This window comes from Ornithorhynchus anatinus, chromosome 3 (assembly GCF_004115215.2).
Source record: "Ornithorhynchus anatinus isolate Pmale09 chromosome 3, mOrnAna1.pri.v4, whole genome shotgun sequence".
Classification (NCBI taxonomy): domain Eukaryota; kingdom Metazoa; phylum Chordata; class Mammalia; order Monotremata; family Ornithorhynchidae; genus Ornithorhynchus; species Ornithorhynchus anatinus.
In genome coordinates, this window is record NC_041730.1 from 111,999,352 (window position 1) to 112,021,259 (window position 21,908).

The window sequence follows — 21,908 nt, forward strand, 5'->3', positions numbered from 1 at the left end:
TTCTAATAGGTGCAGACTTAAGAGAAGCTTTAGCCTCTCATTCTTGGTCATTCACTGTCATTTCGGTTGACTATTTTTCCCTCTTGCAGGTATGTTTGCTTATCACAAGGATTCACACAGTCATTGGTTTAGCGGCTTTAAATGTGATAATTATTCTGAATTCCGATTGGTTGGAATTGTATCCTTTAAGTTGTCCACTAGGAGGTGCTAACAGATTTTTTATTTCTGGTTCATTGCTGCGAATATTTTAATAGATACATGTCTCTACTCTTGTCATAGAGTTCTGCTTTTATTATTAGTAATGTCATCTGCCTGGATAACTGGAGCAGAGAGAATTTAAGTAGAGGTACTATAAATAACCAAATATTTAAATGGTGACTATAAACCTTTAATAGAATCTTAACTTTCTTGCTAACTTGTTTGTTCTGCCTTCTCGCAACTGAAAAGAAACCATTTTATGAGCATATTGAGGTAGTGTTGATTTGTCTCCTTCAAGGATGGTAATGTGTACTGTAAAAGAGTCCAATGCCTTAAAAGAGTTTAAAAGTCAAGAGATGTATTTTCTCAGTTGCCAGTCTAGTATTTCCCCATTTAGGGAGATCATAGCCAGTTTTTAAAAAAATTCTACGCTTTCTCCTGTGTGTCTGAAAATTCCATTTTTTCTTCACCATCCTACTAATTTGGTGAACAAAGAAAACCCTCTAAAAAGTCCATGGGTATCTGAAATGTTTATCGGTTCAAATGAAGTTCCTAAATAATAATAATAATTGTGGTATTTGTTAGGTGTTTACCATGTGCCAGAAACTGTACTAAGTGCTGGGGTAGATAAAGATAAGCAGTTTGGACAGAGTCCATGTCCCACAGAAGACTCCCAGTCTCAATCTCCATTTTACAGATGAGGTGACTGAGGCACAGAGAAGAGAAGTGACTTGCTCAAGGTCACACAGCAGACAAGTGGTGGAGCCAGGATTAGAACCCATGTTCTTCTGACTCCCAGGCCTGTACTGTATCCACTAGGCCACATTGCTTCTCAGATGTTGGCATCTATAGTCAAGTGGAAACTAGCAGCATTAATCATCCGCTGCAGAAAGCTGCACGTTTGAGGACTGATATTTAAAATATTATAAAATCATTGATCGTGGAACCTGAAAAGCTGCAGGCATGGATTGGCAAAAGATGTACCCTTCCTTATCTCTAATTCTCCATCTCAGATCCAGTTTAACTCCAATCAGTGGCATTTATTGAGCTCTTACTTGGGGCAGAGCACTATAAAGCACTTGGGAGACTACACTACAACAGAGTTGGTAGGCAAGTTCCTGCCCACCGGGAGCTTATAGTCTAGAAGAGGAGTTTACTATACCCCTATAGCGATGGTTTACTCATCTTCACCTCCAGTCTCTGAGCTGCTTTATTACCTAGGTGTCAATCCATATAACCAATCAGTCCAATCCTGTGACTAATTGTTAACCTCTCACTCCTGACTGTGTAACAAATGGACATTAGCAGCTTTCTGTGATGACCCTGGTAGGGCAATCATTTATCCCTTTGCCGAAAAGGAGTAGATGTTTATTGGGCTCGATGGCTAAACTAGAGTTTTCAAATTAAAAAGGAAAAAGATTGGGCCATTAGGAATTTAATGGAGTTACACACAGTGCTGCTTCAACTTCTTTATTTTTCTTTCTCCCTAAAAGCCTCTGGGTCCCCTGAAGCCAAAGCACTGGATAGCTGTTCATTCAGTTCTCTATCTCAGAGATTTGAGGAGAAAGTACATCAGTTGCAACTTAGAGAAACAGCATGGCCTAGTGGAAAGAGCCTGGGTCTTGGAGTCCAAGGACCTGGATTCTAATCCCAGTTCTGCCACTAGGCCTGCTGTGTGACCTTGGGCAAGTCACTTAACTTCTCTGTGCCCATTACCTCACCTGTAAAATGGGGATTAAATCTTTCTCCTTCCAATTTAAACTGTGAGCCCCATGTGGGGCGGGAACTGTGTCCAACCTGATTACCTTGTATTGATCCCAGCACTTAGTACAGTCGTGGCACAGAGTAAGCACTTAACAAGTTTTGTCTTATGCTGTTGTTGAGTCGTTCTGACCCATAGCGACTCCATGTACATATCTCTCCTAGAATGCCCCAGCTCCACCTGCAATCATTCTGGTAGTGTATCCAAAGAGTTTTCTTGGTAAGCAGCATGGTTTCGTAGAAAGAGCATGGAATGGGCATCAGCGGTTGTGGGTCTAATCCCAGCTCCGCCACTAGTCAGCTGTGTGACTTTGGGCAAGTCATTTAACTTTTCTGTGCCTCAGTTACCTCATCTGTACAATGGGGATTAAGACTGTGAGCCCCACGTGGGACAACCTGATTACCTAGTATCTACCCCAGCGCTTAGAACAGTGCTTGGCATATAGTAAGAGCTTAACAAATGCCACTATTATTATTATTATTATTATTATTATTGGTAAAACTACTGAAGTGATTTACCATTGCCTCCTTCCGCGCAGTAAACTTGAGTCTCCGCCTTCTACTCTCTCCCGTGCTACTGATGCCCAGCAAGGGTGAGTTTTGACTTGTAGCAGATCGCCTTCCACTCGCTAGCCACTGCCCAAACTAGGAATGGAATGGGTAGGCCTCTGCTTGACTCTTCCTCCCATAGCTGAGACTGGTAGAGTACTGAAACTCTCCAGGTGCCATCCTGAGAGTGTACTTAACAAATATGATTAAAAATACAAAAATATAGAGAACAAGATAAAGTGTTGTGGGAGAGAACCATAATGGAAAAAGCACTAATTTATAATGAGGGTATTCTAACCCCTGCAATTCATATCCTGAGAAGATGCTAGAAAACATGGAATATTTTCCATACCTAAGAAGCCATCTCTCACAGCAAGCTGATGCTAATGAAGAAATTCAGCATGTCCCCAATTTCATTCATTCAATAGTATTTATTGAGCGCTTACTATGTGCAGAGCACTGTACTAAGCGCTTGCAATGTACAGATCGGTAACTGATAGAGACAGTCCCTGCCCTTTGATGGGCTTACAGTCTAATCAGGGGAGACAGACAGACAAGAACAGTGGCAATAAATAGAGTCAGGGGAAGAAGATCTCATAAAAACAATGGCAAATAAATAGAATCAGGGTGATGTACATCTCATTAAATAAAATAAATAAGGTGATGAAGATATATACAGTTGAGTGGACAAGTACAGTGCTGAGGGGATGGGACAGGAGAAGGGGAGGAGCAGAGGGAAAGCTGCAGAAAGGTGAAGTGGGGGGTAGAGGGAGCAGAGGGAAAAGAGGAGCTCGGTCTGGGAAAGCGTCTTGGAGGAGGTGAGCTTTAAGTAGGGTTTTGAAGATGGGAAGAGAATTAGTTTGGCAGAGGTGAGGAGGGAGGGCGTTCCAGGACCGCGGGAGGATGTGGCCCAGGGGTCGACAGCGGGATAGGCGAGAACGGGGGACGGTGAGGAGGTGGGCGGCAGAGGAGCGGAGCGTGCGGGGTGGGCAGTAGAAAGAGAGAAGGGAGGAGAGGTAGGAAGGGGCAAGGTGATGGAGAGCCTTGAAGCCTAGAGTGAGGAGTTTTCATTTTGTGCGGAGGTTGATAGGCAACCACTGGAGGTTTTTAAGAAGGGGAGTGACATGCCCAGAGCATTTCTGCAGGAAGATGAGCCGGGCAGTGGAGTGAAGAATAGACTGGAGCGGGGAGAGACAGGAGGAAGGGAGATCAGAGAGCAGGCTGACAGTAGTCTAGCCGGGATATTACGAGAGCCTGAAGCAGTAAGGTGGAGAGGAAAGGGCGGATCTTGGCAATATTATAAAGGTGAGACCAGCAGGTCTTGGTAACGGATCGAATGTGTGGGGTGAACGAGAGAGCCGAGTCAAAGGTGACATCGAGGTTGTGGGCCTGAGAGACGGGAAGGATGGTCGTACCATCCACGGTGATAGGGAAGTCAGGGAGAGGACCGGGCTTGGGAGGGAAGATGAGGAGCTCAGTTTTGGTCATGTTGAGTTTTAGGTGGCGGGCAGACATTCAGGTGGAGACGTCCCGGCGGCAGGAGGAGATACGAGCCTGAAGGGAGGGGGAGAGGACGGGGCAGAGATATAGATCTGTGTGTCATCTGCATAGAGATGGTAGTTGAAGCCGTAAGAGCAAATGAGTTCACCGAGGGAGTGAGTGTAAATGGAGAACAGAAGAGGGCCAAGAACTGACCCTTGAGGAACTCCAACAGAGGATGGGAGGGGGAGGAGGAGCCTGCAAAGGAGACCGAGAATGACCGGCCAGAGAGATAAGAGGAGAACCAGGAGAGGACGGAGTCTGTGAAGCCAGGGTGAGATAAGGTGTGGAGGAGGAGGGGATGGTCGACAGTGTCAAAGGCAGCTGAGAGGTCTAGGAGGATTAGAATGGAGTAGGAGCCATTGGATTTGGCAAGAAGGAGGTCACGGGTGACCTTAGAACAGTCTCGATAGAGTGGAGGGGACGGAAGCCAGATTGGAGGGGGTCTAGGAGAGAATGGGAGTTAAGGAATTCTAAGCAGCGAGTGTAGACGACTCGTTCTAGGATCTTGGAAAGGAAGGGTAGTAGGGAGATAGGGCGATAACTGGAAGGGGAAGTGGAGTCGAAAGAGGGTTTTTTAGGATGGGGAAGACATGGGCATGTTTGAAGGCAGAGGGGAAGAAGCCATTGGAGAGTGAGTGGTTAAAGATAGAAGTTAAAGAGGGGAGGAGGGCAGGGGCGATGGTTTTTATAAGGTGAACGGGAATGGGGTCCGAGGCACAGGTGGAGGGGGTGGCACTTGCGAGGAGGGAGGAGATCTCCTCTGAGGATACTGCAGGGAAGGATGGGAAAGTAGGGGAGAGGGTTGGGGGTGGGGAGGCAAGAGGGGGAGGGGTGACTTTGGGGAGCTCAGACCTGATTGTGTTAATTTTTGTGATGAAGTAGGTGGCCAGATCACTGGGGGTGAGGGAGGGGGGAGGGGGAGGAACAGGAGGCCTAAGGAGAGAGTTAAAGGTCCGGAACAATTTGCGGGGGTGACGGGCATGGGTGTCGATGAGGGAGGAGAAGAAGTTTTGCCTGGCGGAGGAGAGGGCAGAGTTATGGCAGGAAAGGATAAATTTGAAATGTATGAGGTCGGCTTGGTGCTTAGACTTTTGCCAGCAGCGCTCGGCAGCTCGAGCATAGAAGCGTAGGAGGCGGACAGAGGCGGTGACCCAGGGCCGTGGGTTAGTGGAGCGAGAGCGGCGGTGGGAAAGGGGGGCGAAAGAGTTGAGATGAGTAGAGAGGGTGGAGTTGAGAGCGGTGACCTGATCATCGAGAGTGGGAAGAGAGGACGGGGGCAGGGTGGGGAGAGATGCTTTAGGAGAGATGGATGGGATCGAGAGAGCGGAGGTCTATGTGGGGGAGTAGCAAAGATTTGCAGGGGGAGAGAGTGTGAGAGATGAGGCAGGTGAGAAGGTTATGGTCAGAGAGAGGGATTTCAGAGTTGGTGAGGGAGGAGGTAGTGCAGCGGTAGGAGTTGACGAGATCGAGGGTGTGACCGAGTCGGTGAGTGGGCGAGGTATGGTGGAGCAGGAGGTCGGCAGAGTCGAGGAGGGATAGCCGGCAGGCGGCAGCGGAGTCATCGGGTACATCCATGTGAATGTTGAAGTCTCCGAGGATCAGAGTGGATGAGCTCACATAGTTTAAGAAACAGGTATTCAAAGACTGTAGCATCAGTTGAAAAAAATCTAACCACTGTTTGCCAGATAGCTGTGACTTTGCAACTTCCAGTCTGAAATTGAATCATGGCCTTAAGCAGAGAGTATCTAATAGTGCTGGAAAAATACTGCCCAGGCTACCTATCAAACATCTTCTGGGTCAAATAATAATGATGGCATTTGTTAAGCGCTTACTATGTGCAAAGCACTATTCTAAGCACTGGAGAGGATATCAGGGGATCAGGTTGTCCCACGTGGGGCTCACAGTCTTAATCCCCATTTTACAGATGAGATAACTGAGGCATGGAGAAGTTAAGTGACTTGCCCAAAGTCACACAGCTGACAAGCAGCTGAGTAGGGATTTGAACCCATGATCTCTGACTCCCAAGCCCGTGCTCTTTCCACTGAGCCATGCTGCTTCTCTAATCAAATGGGTCAAATGGGAGAGCAGACATGTTGGTGAGAGCTTCCTCTCATAGAGGAGTATAAAAATAATAGTGATAGTTGTGGTATCTGTTAAGCACTCTCTGTGTGATATTACTGTACTAAGTGCTGGGGTTGATACAAGATAATCAGGTTGGACACAGTCCCTGTCCTACATAGGACTCACAGTTTTAATCTGCATTTTCCAGGTGAGGTAACTGAGACACAGAAAAGTGAAGCGACTTGCCCAAAGTCCCACAGCAGACAAGTGACAGAGCAGGGATTAGAACCCATGATCTTCTGACTCCCAGGTCCGTGCTGTATCTACTAGGCCATGCTGCTTCTCATAACAAGTATGGCCAATGCCACTGATCGACAAGCAACATTTCTTCCCCGGGCATATAATTGCAGTGTTTGATTCTGGCCAGGGCTAGGGCTGTTAGCTAATGAAGACATGGAAGTGGAGTCAGAGAAAGATGTCTTTAAGTTGACCTCCAGTTTAACTTTAAAAACTGTGTGCACTATTTTGAGAGACCCTAGTCAAGTGTCCATGACGGACATGGACATGGATGGACGTCCATGACGGAGTAATGTAGCGCAAAGAGCCAGACTTGTGGAGCTTTAGGATGCCAGAAAAAGATGGAAAGAAAAGAACAGGAGAAGCAGCTTCTTGGGAACTCTGAACCTCCTTCCCCTCCGTATCCCTCCCTGCCTCATCCCTTCCCTCCCCAGCTCTCCCCTTCCCTCCCTGTGCCTTCTCTCTCCCTCCAAACCACTTTCTCTTCATAATAATCATAATAATGTTGGTATTTGTTAAGCACTTAGTATGTGCAGAGCACTGTTCTAAGCACTGGGGTAGATACAGGGTAATCAGGTTGTCCCACGTGAGGCTCACAGTTAATCCCCATTTTATAGATGAGGTAACTGAGGCACAGAGAAGTTAAGTGACTTGCCCACAGTCACACAGCTGACAAGCAGCTGAGTAGGGATTCAAAGCCATGACCTATGACTCCCAACCCGGGCTGTTTCCACTGAGCCACGCTCCTTCTTTATCCCTTCCCATTCTCCTCCCAGTCCTCCTCCCCGCTCCTCCCCATTTCTGACTAAATTGCAACAATCCTTGCCAGTCTTTGGTCAACCACCTTAGTCATATTTCGAGTACACAAATCCCATATGGAAAGAAAAAGACTTCTCAGCCACAAAATATCGTTCAGTATTCGGAATATTTGGAAGATAAGATTGATGGCCTACAGACCTTCTTATAAAATGTTAGTGCATCCTAGATAATAGTAAATTGTGATAATTGCATAGATATGTGGAGAGCCACTTGGATAGCTTTAGAAGAGGATGGGAAGACAGCTGACCCAGTGAGAATATCATCATCATTATCAACTTCAACAAAAATATGTATTGCGTGCCTTCTGTGTACTCGAAGCATCATGCTGGACATTTGAGAACTTAAAATAGACATAAAGAGAGTTATTTTTGGATGGAATGATCCCAATACTTTCCAGCTTCACAATTAGCAGTTTTGCCGATGGAATCTACATAAAGTTGCCAGGGTGTTCTGTGAAGGAGGAGAGGTCAGTTCTCTGGATTGGAGGACCATTTTTAAGTTATTAGCCTTTTGAGGAGACTTTAAGCTCGTTGTGGGCAAGAAATGTGTTTATTGTTATATTGCACTCTCTCAAGTGCTTAGTACACTGCTCTGCACCCAGGAAGCGCTCAATAAACATGATGGACTGACTGAGTGTCCCTGGTAGAAAATCAGGGCCTAGGGCAGGCAATGCAGGCGAGAGGTCTTTTTCAGGGAATGGGGAGTGAAGAGTGGAAATTCTGTTCTCTTTTCCATTTCCTCACCCCTCCACTGACAGATCAGGGCCCACAAAGGGTACTCCGCTGTCCCCTGCCACAGTCTCCCAGCCCCTTTCTCTCCGCTGTATTCCAGGTGGCTGCTGTAGGGGAAGGGATGATGGTTGGTTGTATCAGGAGACAGTGAGAATCCCGTGAGAAGCAGCGTGGCCTTGTGGGAAGAGCATGGGCTTGGGAGTCAGAAGGCCCTAGGTTTTGATCCCGGCTCAACCACTTTTCATTCATTCAATAGTATTTATTGAGCGCTTACAATATGCAGAGCACTGTACTAAGCGCTTGGGATGAACAAGTCGGCAACAGGTAGAGACAGTCCCTGCCGTTTGACGGGCTTACGGTCTAATCGGGGGAGATGGACAGACGAGAACGATGGCAATAAACAGAGTCAAGGGGAAGAACATCTCGTAAAAACAATGGCAACTAAATAGAATCGAGGCGATGTACAATTCATTAACAAAATAAATAGGGTAACGAAAATATATACAGTTGAGCGGACGAGTACAGTGCTGTGGGGATGGGAAGGGAGAGGTGGAGGAGCAGAGGGAAAAGGGGAAAGTGAGGCTTTAGCTGCGGAGAGGTAAAGGGGGATGGCAGAGGGAGTAGAGGGGGAAGAGGAGCTCAGTCTGGGAACGCCTCTTGGAGGAGGTGATTTTTAAGTAGGGTTTTGAAGAGGGAAAGAGAATCAGTTTGGCGGAGGTGAGGAGGGAGGGCGTTCCGGGACCGCGGGAGGACGCGACCCGGGGGTCGACGGCAGGATGGGCGAGACCGAGGGACGGTGAGGAGGTGGGCGGCGGAGGAGCGGAGCGTGCGGGGTGGGCGGTAGAAAGAGAGAAGGGAGGAGAGGTAGGAAGGGGCAAGGTGACGGAGAGCCTCGAAGCCTAGAGTGAGGAGTTTTTGTTTGGAGCAGAGGTCGATAGGCAACCACTGGAGTTGTTTAAGAAGGGGAGTGACATGCCCAGATCGTTTCTGCAGGAAGATGAGCCGGGCAGCGGAGTGAAGAATAGACCGGAGCGGGGCGAGAGAGGAGGAAGGGAGGTCAGAGAGAAGGCTGACAGTAGTCTAGCCGGGATATAACGAGAGCCCGTAACAGTAAGGTAGCCGTTTGGGTGGAGAGGAAAGGGCGGATCTTGGCGATATCGTAGAGGTGAAACCGGCAGGTCTCGGTAACGGATAGGATGCGTGGGGTGAACGAGAGGGACGAGTCAAGGATGACACCGAGATCGCGGGCCTGAGAGACGGGAAGGATGGTCGTGCCATCCACGGTGATAGAGAAGTCTGGGAGAGGTCCGGGTTTGGGAGGGAAGACGAGGAGCTCAGTCTTGCTCATGTTGAGTTTTAGGTGGCGGGCCGACATCCAGGTGGAGACGTCCTGGAGGCAGGAGGAGATGCGAGCCTGAACCACTGAACCACTGAATCACTTGTCTGCTGTGTGACCTTGGGCAAGTCACTTAACCTCTCTGGGCCTCAGTTACCTCATCTGTAAAATGAGGGTTAAGACCGGGAACCCCCTTGTGGGATAAGGACCTTGCCAATCCTGATTAGCTTGTGTCCATACCAGCGCTTAGTAGTGCCTGGCACAAAGTAAAAGCTTAACGAGTGCCGTTATTATTATGATTATTATCATCTTCCAGTTTTTGAATACATTTTATTATCATAAAAAGTCAACTTAAATTGGAAACAATTTAAACGGGCAACTCTGGAGAAACAGCAGATGGATCACGTTTCATAGGATATGAGCAAAGCGTGGTCTTCAAACTCAAAAAATATTGAAGAGAAAGTATCTGATGGGAAGGAAATGAGTAGGCGTAATTAGGGAAATAATGATCCAGCAGGATATGTACAAGAATTAGAAGGAGAAGAAACATGATGGTTTAATTTCATTCTGGTTTGCTGCCATGCTTGTGATTTTAATACTTAACATTTAACGTGCCTAGCTTATGGGACTAGCTGTTTATAACAGCAATAACTTGGATATTCATTTCCCACTCTGCTGTTACAAGAAACTGTTGAGTCCTCCCGTTGTTCCCTGTGATTCCAATTCGCCTGTAGGCATCTGCGGTGTTTCAATAGATGACCTGTACCAGATTATGCCTGTAAGTATACATCATTTCTGCTTTACCTTGCTGAAATGACTGACTGGTTAAATAATTGTTAAGCCTGCAGGATTACACATCTTGTGTACCATATATATTGTGAAATGTCTTTGGCCAGGTTCATGGATAGTGAAAATTCACAGAGAAGCAGTATGGCATAGTGGATAAGGCCCGGGCCTGGGAGTCAGAAAGTCATGGGTTGTGATCCCGGCTCTCCCACTTGTTTCCTGAGTGACCTTGGGCAAGTCACTTCATTTCTCTGGGCCTCAGTTACCTCATCCGTACAATGGGGATTGAGACTGTGAGCCCCATGTGGAACAGGTACTGCATCCTACCCGATTTACTTGTATCCACCCCAGTGCTTGGTACAGTGCCTGGCACATAGTAAGTATTTAACAAATGCCACAGTTACTATTATTATTGAATTAAAGGGCAGTTTTCACAGGATGAAGTCCAGTAGGACAAGTATCTCCCTAGTCAGGCCTGACTGAGCTTTTTGTTTTAACAAGGGTCGACAGACAAAATGAGCTTAATTTTCCCCCGGACATCTCAGGCGCCACAGAGGGGAGAATGAGCTTGTTTTGGCCCCTCTTTATTTGAAAGAGGCATGGGCTACTTCCCAACAATGTGTCTTGTTTATTGACACCGTTCGTGTGTTGCTGGGAAGCCGAGCCGTGGTAGCTTTGTTTTTGGCAGACACACCCCGAGTGCATAACTGCTTGATACCCACTCAGCCAGTCAGTCAATTGTATTTACTGAGAGCTAACTGTGTGCAGAGCGCTATACTAAGTGCTTGAGAGAGTACAGTACAACAATGAGCAGTCACATTCCAGGTAATATAGCTATCTATCTGTCTATATATAGACATCTCCATCTCTCTCTAAATATAAACTTTCTAGTGCAATAGGAAGTTGAAGAAACCAGCAGATTCAGTTTCTGCCCTGGGGGTACAATCTAAATTTCAGATTTATCATGCTTGATGTGTAAAAAAAAGTTGAGCTATAATGAACACAAAAACGATCTCCTCCAAACTCGGCATGTGGAAGTGCTTATACCGCTGCAGGTCAAGCGATCACAATACGGAGAACTCGGAGAGGGTCCAGAGAAGTGCCAAAACACAATTTAAAGGTTTGGAAAGTAGATTATTTGAGGAATAGGATACCTGTACTCTAGAGCGTAAAAGACAGAGGGGATCTAATGGCACATTTCAAGTTGATGAAGAAAGGGTATGTAAATTGGCAGTAAAATGGTCGAGGAGGTTAATTGCTTCCCTGTAAAATTGTGATTTCCCCTGGATTTCTTTAAGGACTTGTTAAATCTCCTTCTGGAGATTTTAAAGCACAAAGTAGGCAGTTGTCTTGAAATTTTTATTCTTGGAACAAAAAGTCTTCATTTGGTAATGTAGTCTGACAGTTTTTACAAAGATAATATTTTGAGTGATTGAGTGCTTACTGGGAAGAAAACTAAAGTAGTTGTTTGTAATATAACTGTAGCCAAATCATGTTATTAACAATTAACATTGTGTCAAACAGGGAAAATTGTTTTTTAAAATAGTTGACATCAGTTGACCTTATTTAAGAGGTTAACAATGCTATTCGGTTACCAAATTATGCTTTTAATTGGCTATTCAAAAAAAGTGTTTCTTTTCAGAAGTGGTCCATATATTAATTGATAATTATATGTTTTTTCTTAAGGACACTTCCTTGGGTGATTTACCTAATGTCTTAAGCATTGTGATCGGTTAAATATTTTATTGTCAGTTGGTTTTCGTTACTTTTTACTGTAAAAAGGGCTAATATATTTTTATGTTTTGCAGGAGTTGGCTCATGGACTCAGTGAACTTTTATCTTATGAAGGTAATGTTGAAGAAGATTTCTATTCAACCTTCCAGGTAAATGTAAGATACAAAACCATTAATATTCAATTTAGGTAAACATGAAGGTGATGATCATTTTCTTATTGACTTATCACCATCAAGACACTGCTGTGATAATAATAGAGACTTCAGGACTGAGAACCTGTGCAGAGTTTAAGTAGTTGCGGTAATATTGATTAAGTGTTTTCTGCGTGCAGCGCACTCTATACTAAGCCCCTTTGGGGACTCACAATCTAAAAGAATAATAACATAATAATAAAAATGGTATTTGTTAAGTGCTTACTATGTGCCAGGCACTATACTAAGTGCTGGGATGGATACGAGCAAATCAATCTGGACAGGAGAAGGGACTGGAGACAGACTCATCAACATCATCAGCATCAGTGGTATTTACTGAGCACTTACTGTGTGCAGAGCACTGTACTAAGGGCAGGGGAGACTACAATACAACAGAGTTCGTAGACATGTTCCCTGCCCACAGCTCACAGCCATAGCAACCTCTGGGTTTTGTGGAGTCCTCATTTATGATTATGGTATTTGTGAAGTGTTTACTATATGCCAGGCACTGTTCTAAACGCTGGGATGGATACAAGCAAATGGGTTGGATGCAGTTCATGTCCCACGTGGGGCACACAGTCTCAATTCCCATTTTACAGATGAAGTAGCTGAGGCCCAGAGAAGTGAGGTGATTTGCCCAGGGTCACAAGGGAGACAAGTGGCAGAGCCGTGACTAGAACCCATGACCTTCTGACCCCCCGGCCCATACCTCTATCCACTATGCCATGGGTTTTTTGGTGTTTCCCACCAGGGTGGTGGAAGACAGCACAGGGTGGAGTCTTCTCAGGGGTACAGAAGAGTCAATGACAGTTTTAGGGGAGGCAGTGTAACTGGCTGTACGTGGAGAGTGGGGAACGCCAAGGACACCCAATAGCAACTTCTGTCCTCAGCCCGGTGTGCACGGAGCACTGTGGGAGCAGGAATCCTAGATAGCAGGAAGGAAGGGGGCAGTCAGTCAATTGGATTTATTGAGCGCTTAGTCAGTGCCAAGCACTGTACTAATCACTTGGGAGACTACAATCTAACAATACAATATTGATTCATAGTATTCAGGGAAGGACCAGGGGGTGCTCTAGCCCCAGCTGGGCTTTCGACTTCCTCCACTGAACCTGTTGCAGGTGTTTTACCCAGTCATGAGGCAGGTTGGGTGGCCTGAAGTATCTTGTCGTGTGACCCAATTCTGAAAATAGCCCAATAGACGGAGAGAGTTTTGGAAACAGAAGCCTTCCTGGCTATGGATTATTTGCCAACAACCTCGCAGATACCGTAAATGAGTTAAAACAGTCATTTTCATTCATTCAATAGTATTTATTGAGCGCTTACTATGTGCAGAGCACTGTACTAAGCACTTGGAATGTACAAATCGGCAACAGAGACAGTCCCTGCCCATTGACGGGCTTACAGTCTAATTGGATAGTTTGCTGACAGTTGAAGACTCTTGCCCTATAATCTTCAACGAAACAGTTTTAAAATGGCATTATAGAAGCAGCGTGGCCTAGTGGATAGAACAGAGGCCTGAGAGTGAGAAGGACCTGGGTTCTATTCTCGGCTCTGTCAACTTGTCTGCTGTGTGACCTTGGGCATGTCACTTAACTTCTCTGTGCCTCAGTCACCTCATTTGTAAAATGGGGATTAAGACTGTGAGCCCCGTGAGGGACGGACTGCTTCCAACCCAATTTGTTTGATTCCGCCTTAGCGCTTAGTACAGTTTCTGGCACATATCAAGCTCTTAATAAATACCACAATTATTATTATCATTATTATTATTATTATAAACAACAGCTATGTAGGCTGTGAAATATTTTTCTGGGCTGTAAATCTGAGGAATTACTTGCAGAGATGAAGAAGGCACCGGCACATAAAGTGCGTCTTTTAGCAAAATTAAATGTTTTACAACCCTGGACCAAAATTTGTGGGCACACTCTATCATGATGAATCCGGGAGATGAGAATGACCACAGACGACCATTCTGAGAGTGAATTCCTGTCCAGAGCAACAACCTTTGTGCTCTCAGTAAGACCTGTCAGTTCAAAGATAGATGACATACTCACTTAAGTTCCAAATGCATTTAACACTGCATTTTGTACTTCACCCGACAAGAAATGTCATTCTTTCATGAAAGTTTGCATTTAGGGTAAGCATGAAACCGCAGAGCTAATTTTACTTCACTGCCACTGAACCGTTAATGGTGTTGAACAGTAGCCACTTGATGAGCCAAACAAGAAAATATATTGTCCTGGATCTCTCGTCAGGTTTTCCAAGAAGAATTTGGCGTGATTAAATCGTACAGTCTAAAACCAGGGGGTGATAAAATTCCAGTTACCAACCAGAATAGGAAAGGTAAGTGAAGATTGAAAATTCAAACTCAGCACCTGGAGTTCAGTTTTATTAATTAAATAGGAAAATGAAGATTTACGGCAGAATTTTATTGGAAAAATTTAAATATTGGTGTTTTTAAAGGAAACTTAATGGGCCAAGCATTGTATTAGCACGTAAGAGTTTAGAGGTTGCTTTACATATTTTCATACACTTTAATGAAGTTAAATTGTTTTGTTAAATTTCTTTCTAGAATACGTGCAGCTTTATATTGACTTTCTTCTCAACAAATCCATTTATAAACAGTTTGCCGCATTTTATTATGGATTTCATAGTGTGTGCGCTTCAAATGCACTAATGGTAAGTATAAGTCCAAAGCATGCTACCAAAGAGATAGGACTGTGAGCTAGAATCACTGGGCAAATGTCTACAGAAGACTATTCTCAAGTCACTGAGATTTTGGGGAAAGAATGTTTTCTGTTGGTTAGAATGGGCAAGGAATTATCTGATTCTTTGCGGGGAGGGGGCGGGGAAGGGCCACTATGCAATTTTACTGTTAAAGGAGACCTCAGAAGATTCTTGTGGAGAAGCAGCGTGGCCAAGTGGATAGGTCATGGGCCTGGGAGTCAGAGGACCTAGGTTCTAATCCTGGCCCTGCTACTTGGCTCCTATGTGACCTTGGGCAAGCTACTTAATTTCTCTGTGTCTCACTTACCTCATCTGTAAAATGGAGATTAAGACTGTGGGCCCTTTGTGAGATGGAGCATGGCATAGTGGATAGATGACCTCTAATCCTGGCTCTGCCACTGGTCTGCTTGTGTGATCCTGGGCAAGTCATTTCACTTCATTAATTCCTTAATTCTCTTTCCAATTCCTAGCAAGTTTTAAGGTCCCCATAAAATAATCACTTCTATACACAGCCAGTGAAAAAAACAGGATAGAAAGAACATCAATTCTTTTGAAATGTGGTGTTGGAGAAGGCTTTAGCATATACCATGGACTGCCCAAAAACCAAACAAATGGATTTTGGAGCAAATTAAACCAAAGTGGTCTTTGGAAGGCCAAATGACTCGACTTAGATTAGCATATTTTGGACACATAATCAGGAGGACTGAGTCTCTGGAGAAGACACTAATGCTAGGAAAAGTCCAGGGAAAACGTGGAGGAGGCAGACCAGTGACTAGATGGATGAAAACCATAATGATAATGGATAATTAGAAAGGTTATGGATTATGGCAGAGGACAGGGCATTCTGGAGAATGAAGATAGAGAATCCATGGAGTTGCTATGAATCGGGAACCACTCGACAGCACTTAATAGTAATAATGATAATAGAAGCAATTACCATCCCTGACAACTTGACATTCACTGCACACTCTTGGGATGAACTGATAATTTAGCCGATGGCAAAGGGGAGGGTCCCCTCTGAGCAGCCCAGGACACTGCTGGTTAAATGGTATTTTCTCTGTCATCATCTTGTACAACTTCCTCTATTCATTCAATTGTATTTATTTATTGAGCACTTACTGTGTGCAGAGCACTGTACTCAGTGCTTGGAATGTACAATTTGGCAACAGAGACAATCCCTGCCCAACAACAGGCTCACAGACTAAAAGGACTATGTGCCCATACTTACACCATTGGGAATCTGAAAGTCGCTATTACAATAGGCTCCTATTTGGGGGAAAAAAAAACTTTTCCATGTGAACAGGCTACGAGATTCATTGGAACCAACATGGCTTAGTAGAAAGAGCACAGTCCTGGGATTCAGAGGATCTGGGTTCTAATTCTGACTCTGCTATTTGTCTGCTCCATGACCTTGGGCAAGTAAATCCGTCAATCATATTTATTGAGCGCTTGCTGTATGCCATGCACTGTGTTGAGTGCTTAGGAGAGTGCAGTATAACAATATAGCAGACACAGTCCCTGCCCACAACGACCTTACAGTCTAGAGGAAAGCTCACTCTGCTTCTCTGTGCCTTGGTTACCTCATCTGTAAAATGGGGGTTAAGAGGGTGAGCTCCATGTGGGACAGGTACTTTGTCCAACCCAACTATCTTGCTTAGTACTGTGCCCGACACATAGTAAGTGCTTAACAAATGCCATTTTTTTTAAAAAAGCCTTGAGACAATCATCCAGGAGCTGCTACCCACCGATTGCCATGCTCTGGAAGCAAATACACAAGAAGACTGGAGGCTCCAGACTGTAATCTCCTTGTGGCAGGTCACATGTCCACCAACTCTGTTATATTGTCCTCTCCCAAGGCGCTATTCATCATCATCATCCAACATTATCAGTAACTGTGTGCTGCAGAACAGTCAGTCAGTTTTATTTTTTGGGTGCTGGCTGTGTGTGGAGCACTGTACTAAGCCCTTAGGAGAATATACTGTAAGACACATTCCCTGTCCACAACAAGCTTACAGTCTAGAAGGGGAAAAAGTCATTAGTATAAATAAATAAAATTACAGATATGTTCATTGGACTGTACTAAGTGCTTGGGAAAGTACACTGCAACAGAGTTGATGGATACATTCCTTGCCCCAGCGTGCTTCCAGTCTAGAGGGAGAGAGTACAGTGATCTGGACACAGTAAGCGCTGAACAAAGATGATTGATTGATTGAAGACATTCAGTCATTAGGAGTTATGTGGCACCATCTGTAAAACCCAATGGAATAACAGAAGTCTGAAGAAATACTTCATTCATTCATTCAAACTTATTTATTTAGTGCTTACTGTACAGCAAAACATTGTACTAAGCGCTTGAGAGAGTACAATATAGCATTAAACAGATATGTTCCCTGATCTCTTTATCCCAACCCGACCTGAGAATCCCTCTGCACGACCATTCTTTCAATCATATTTATTGAGCACTTACTGTGTGCAGAGCACTGTACTAAGCACTTGGAAAGTACAATTCAGCAACAAAGACCAAAGATTTTCAGTGGACATACAAAGTTGAATGCAATTGCTGAATCTGACTGTCTTAGACTGAAAGCTCACTGTGGGCAGGGAATATGTCTGCTAGTTCTGACATATTGTACTCTCCCAAGTGCTTAGTGCAGTGCTCTGCACACAGTAAGCACTCAATAAGTACCATTGATTGATTGAATAAATACCACACCTTTAGCCAGTGAAACAAGGATAAACAGAGAAGTTGAAAACAGAATCAAGAAGCCCAACGGGGCCTTTGTGAGACTGGCCTTCACCATGGTGACATTGAGGCAGTAAACTACAGATCCAATTGCAATCTGAAGTCTTCAGTCTTCAGTCTTCAGTATCAATCAGTCAGTCAATCATTCGTATTTATCGAGCACATACACTGTACAGAGCACTAACTGCTGGGAAGTAAAGTGCAACCTATAAGAAGCTTAAAATCTATATGGGGAGACAGACATTACTATTAATAAAGCATTCGTTCAGTTGTATTTATTCGTTCAGCGCTTATTGTGTGCAGAGCTTTGGAAGAGTACGCTATAACAGTAAACAGAGACATTCCCTGCTCACCTGAGTTTACAGTCTAGAGGGGGAGATAGTAATATTAAAAAATTAATTACAGCTATGTACATAAATGCTGTGGGGCTGTGAGGAAGGATGAATAAAGGGAGCAAGTCAGGGTGCCACGGAAGGGAGTAGAAGATGGAAGAGAGGCTTAGTGTGGGAAGGCCTCTTGGAGAAGATGTGCCTTCAATAAGGCTTTGAAGGGGGGAGAGTAATTGTCAGATTTGAGGATGGAGGACTTTCCAGGCCAGAGACAGGCCGTGGACGAGAGGTCCGTGCGGAGATAGTAGAGATCGAGGGATGGTGAGAAGGTTGGCATTAGAGGAGCGAAGTGAGCAGGCTGGGATGTGTACGTAAGTGCTGTGGGGGCAAGAATGGGGTGATTATCAAGTGCTCAAAGAGTAATCAATTGTATTTATTGAGTCCTGCTGTGTGCAGAGCATTAGCTTGGGGGAGTACAAAACAACAGATTTAGCAAAAAAGAGAGAAATCCCTGCCCACAAGGAGTCACAGTCTACAGGGCAGGAGACAGACATCAATATAAATAAACAAGCAATAGTATGAATAAATGACATTACAGATATATACATAAGTGCTGTGGGGAGGGAGAGGGAGCAAGTCAGTGTAACGCAGAAGGGAGTGGGAGATGAGGAAAAGTGGGATTTAGCTTTGGAAGGCTTCTTGGAGGAGATATGCCTTCAGTAAGGCTTTGAAGGTGGAGGAGAGTCACTGTCTGGCGGATTTGAGGAAGGGGAGGGCGATCCAGGCCAGAGGTAGGACATGGGCAGGGGTTAGCGGCGAGACAGGAGAGATCGAGGCACAGTGAGAAGGTCAGCACTAGAGGAGTGAAGTGTGCGGGCTGGGTTGTAGAAGGAAATTAGCGAGGTGAGGCAGGAGGGAGCAAGGTGATGGAGGGCTTTAAAGCTACAGTGCAGATCAAAGTACAATATTCAAAGTTGTATATTGTATTTGAGTACAGATCAAAGGGTAACCTGTGGCTGTAAAATTTACCCCAGAAGAAAGATCATGCTTTTCAAGCAGTTTCAGCTTAACTTGGAGCCATTTTCAACATTAAATGACAAGGCGGGATTACCAGCAATGAAGCCCTGGAACAAAGTCAAGATCACCAAGATCAAAACACATGATAACAAGAGCCACTACCAAAAATAGCCTAGAAGCCACAATCAACCTGAAGCAACATATCTCTCCCCCTTCCCCGCAGACTGTAAGCTCGTTGTGGCCAGAGAGTATGGCCATCCACTCGGATATATTGTACTCTCCAAAGCACTTAGTTCAATGCTGTGCACACAGTAAACGCTTAATTAATACAATTGATTGGTTGATCAAAAGACACCCTTTTTGTGTGCCCTAGTGTGGTTGGGATGGAATTGTGGGTTTTGAATTCTGCATGGCTCACCTCTTACTATCACAGAATCAAGTTTGGAATCAAAAGGTAATAATAATAATAATAATGTTGGCATTTGTTAAGTGCTTATTATGTGCCGAGCACTGTTCTAAGCGCTAGGGTAGATACAGGGTAATCAGGTTGTCCCACGTGAGGCTCACAGTTAATCCCCATTTTACAGATGAGGTAACAGGCACAGAGAAGTGAAGTGACTTGCCCACAGTCACACAGCTGACAAGTGGCAGAGTCGGGATTCGAACTCATGACCTCTGACTTCCAAGCCCGTGCTCTTTCCACTGAGCCATGCTGCTTCTCTAAGGTAACTCTTTATAACCCTCAAAATACAACAGCGATGCCTCAAATGAATAAGCAGCTCCAAAAGTGAACTGTAACCTCTCAGCAAAGTATCAGAAATATGGCAGGAATAATAATAATAATAATGTTGGTATTTGTTAAGCGCTTACTATGTGCCGAGCACTGTTCTAAGCGCTGGGGTAGACATAGGGGAATCAGGTTGTCCCACGTGGGGCTCACAGTCTTAATCCCCATTTTACAGATGAGGGAACTGAGGCACAGAGAAGTTAAGTGACTTGCCCACAGTCACACAGCTGATAAGTGGCAGAGCTGGGATTCGAACTCATGAGCCCTGACTCCAAAGCCCGTGCTCTTTCCACTGAGCCACGCTGAGAGTTTGACCTGTCAAGAAACAAGCCCCCCTGCCCTTTCGTGGCCTATTGGAAGTAGCATGGTGTATTGGATAGAGCACTGGCCTGGGGTCATGGGTTCTAATCCCGGTTCTGCCACTAGTCTGCTGTATGACTTTGGGTAAGTCACTTCACTTCTCTGGGCCTCAGTCACCACATCTGGAAAATGGGGATTGAGACTGTGAGCCCCACATGGGACAGGGACTGTGTCCAACCCGACTTGCTTGTCACTACTCCAGTGCTTGGCACACTGAAAATGCTTAACAAATACCATAATTATTAGTACTATAATTCCAATTCTTTCTCCGGATGCTTCTGCTGGAACTCTCCCTTCCCTAAAATCATTTGCCACCAGAATCATCATCTGATAGGGTCCCTAAGGTGCCCGTTTCATTGAAATGGAATTGAATTTTCAAAAATGCAAAATAATGGATGGAGGCAAAGGTTTTTTTTTTTCAGTGCTATAATCTGCTAGAAATATTTTTAGTTGGGGTTTTTAAATTATTCCCTGATGATTCTTTATTATAATTTTGAGCCTGGTTTTTGGCAGCTGCTTCGTCCGGAAGAAGTGGAAATTCTAGTCTGTGGGAGTCCTCAGCTGGATATGCATGCTCTACAGAGAAATACTCAGTACGAAGGCTATGTGAAAACTGACCTGACTATACGGTAAAGCGTGTGTGTGGGCGTCTGGGTGTGGGTGTGTGTACGTGTGTTTTTCCAAAGATGTCAAAAGTACCATTAGGCTGTCATAATTTGGTTCAGTTTGGATTCCCTCGGGAGGCCTGATGGATTTGGTGTTACAGAGCTTCAGAACTCCCTGTCAGGGGAGATCTCGATCTGTCAGCACGTATCCCGGTCCCATTCCTTAGAGAAGCAGCGTGGCCTAGTGGATAGAACTTGGACCGGGGACTCAGAAGGAAGTAGGTTCTAATCCCGGCTCTGCCACGTGTCTGCTGTGTGACCTTGGGTGAGTCACTTCACTTCTCTCACTTAATTTCTCTCTCTGTACTTCTCTGGGCCTCAGTTACCTCATTGGTAAAATGGGGATTAAGACTGGAGCCTCATGTGGGGCATGGACAGTATCCAAACTGTGTAGTTTGTATCTATTCCAGCGCTCAGTACAGTGCCTGGTACATAGAAAGCGCTTAACAAACACCAAAAAAAACACCTTAAGTCTGAGCCACTACCCAGTGCCAGCTGGTCCCGGGGCTAACATTTCTTTGCTGGAGGCAGGCATAGAGAAGCAGCATAGCTTAGTGGAAAGAGCACGAGCTTGGGAGTCAAAGCTACTGGGTTCTATTCCTGGCTCCGCCACTTGTCAGCTGTGTGACTTTGGGCAAGTCACCTAACTTCTCTGTGCCTCAGTTACCTCCATCTGTAAAATGGGGATTAAGACTGGAACCTCATATGGGACAATCTGATTACCTGGTACCCCCCAGCACTTAGAACAGTGCTTAAGCACATAGTAAGTGCTTAAGAAATGCCTTCATTATTATTATTTAGTTCAGAATTAGGGGAGGGGGCAGCAAGGCTACACCACTCTGGGGTTACCTACCAGTCTGCTGCTGTAAAAAAAAAATTGTAGCTCAGAGTACCAACTTAAAGTAATCATCCAGACTGAGCTAAAATCTTGATTTAGTTGTGATTCTGGTAGCACCATCATAAATCTTTTCGAATTGGTAATAAAGAGCATCTTCATTTGAGTCCACTTGTGCCACAAGGGCTAATTCAGCTGGCGGGGATGAGGGAGTGTAAGATCGTTGTGAGCAGAGAATGTGACTGTAATGTTGTACTCTCTCAAGAGCTTAGAACACTGCTGTGCACAGTTTGTGCTTAATAAATACGACTGAATGAATGAGTGTAAGTGGCTTTGCACAAACACTCACCCCAGTAATCAGTACCTTTGGGTCTTTGTGGGGCTGGAAATCTCAGGACGGGAAGCTCAGCTGTAATTCAGTGGGGCGTCTCCATCAACCCGTA

The 21,908-nt window shown here is 45.0% G+C and overlaps 1 protein-coding gene and 1 non-coding gene across 2 annotated transcripts in view; one reads left to right on the forward strand and one right to left on the reverse strand.

Annotated features, from left to right (window-relative positions):
• The window catches only part of HECTD2 (HECT domain E3 ubiquitin protein ligase 2), a 96,143-nt gene that overhangs the window by 68,588 nt on the left and 5,647 nt on the right, over positions 1-21,908 (forward strand). The window contains exons 15-20 of the mRNA XM_039911327.1: positions 90-178; positions 9,914-10,072; positions 11,889-11,963; positions 14,258-14,345; positions 14,575-14,681; positions 20,479-20,594. Coding sequence (XP_039767261.1) covers positions 90-178; positions 9,914-10,072; positions 11,889-11,963; positions 14,258-14,345; positions 14,575-14,681; positions 20,479-20,594 — 634 coding nt within the window. The remainder of the gene's footprint in view (positions 1-89; positions 179-9,913; positions 10,073-11,888; positions 11,964-14,257; positions 14,346-14,574; positions 14,682-20,478; positions 20,595-21,908) is intronic.
• LOC114810799 lies at positions 2,563-2,699 on the reverse strand. Its single transcript, XR_003758491.1, has one exon. It is a non-coding gene; the product is annotated as a small nucleolar RNA SNORA7 (small nucleolar RNA).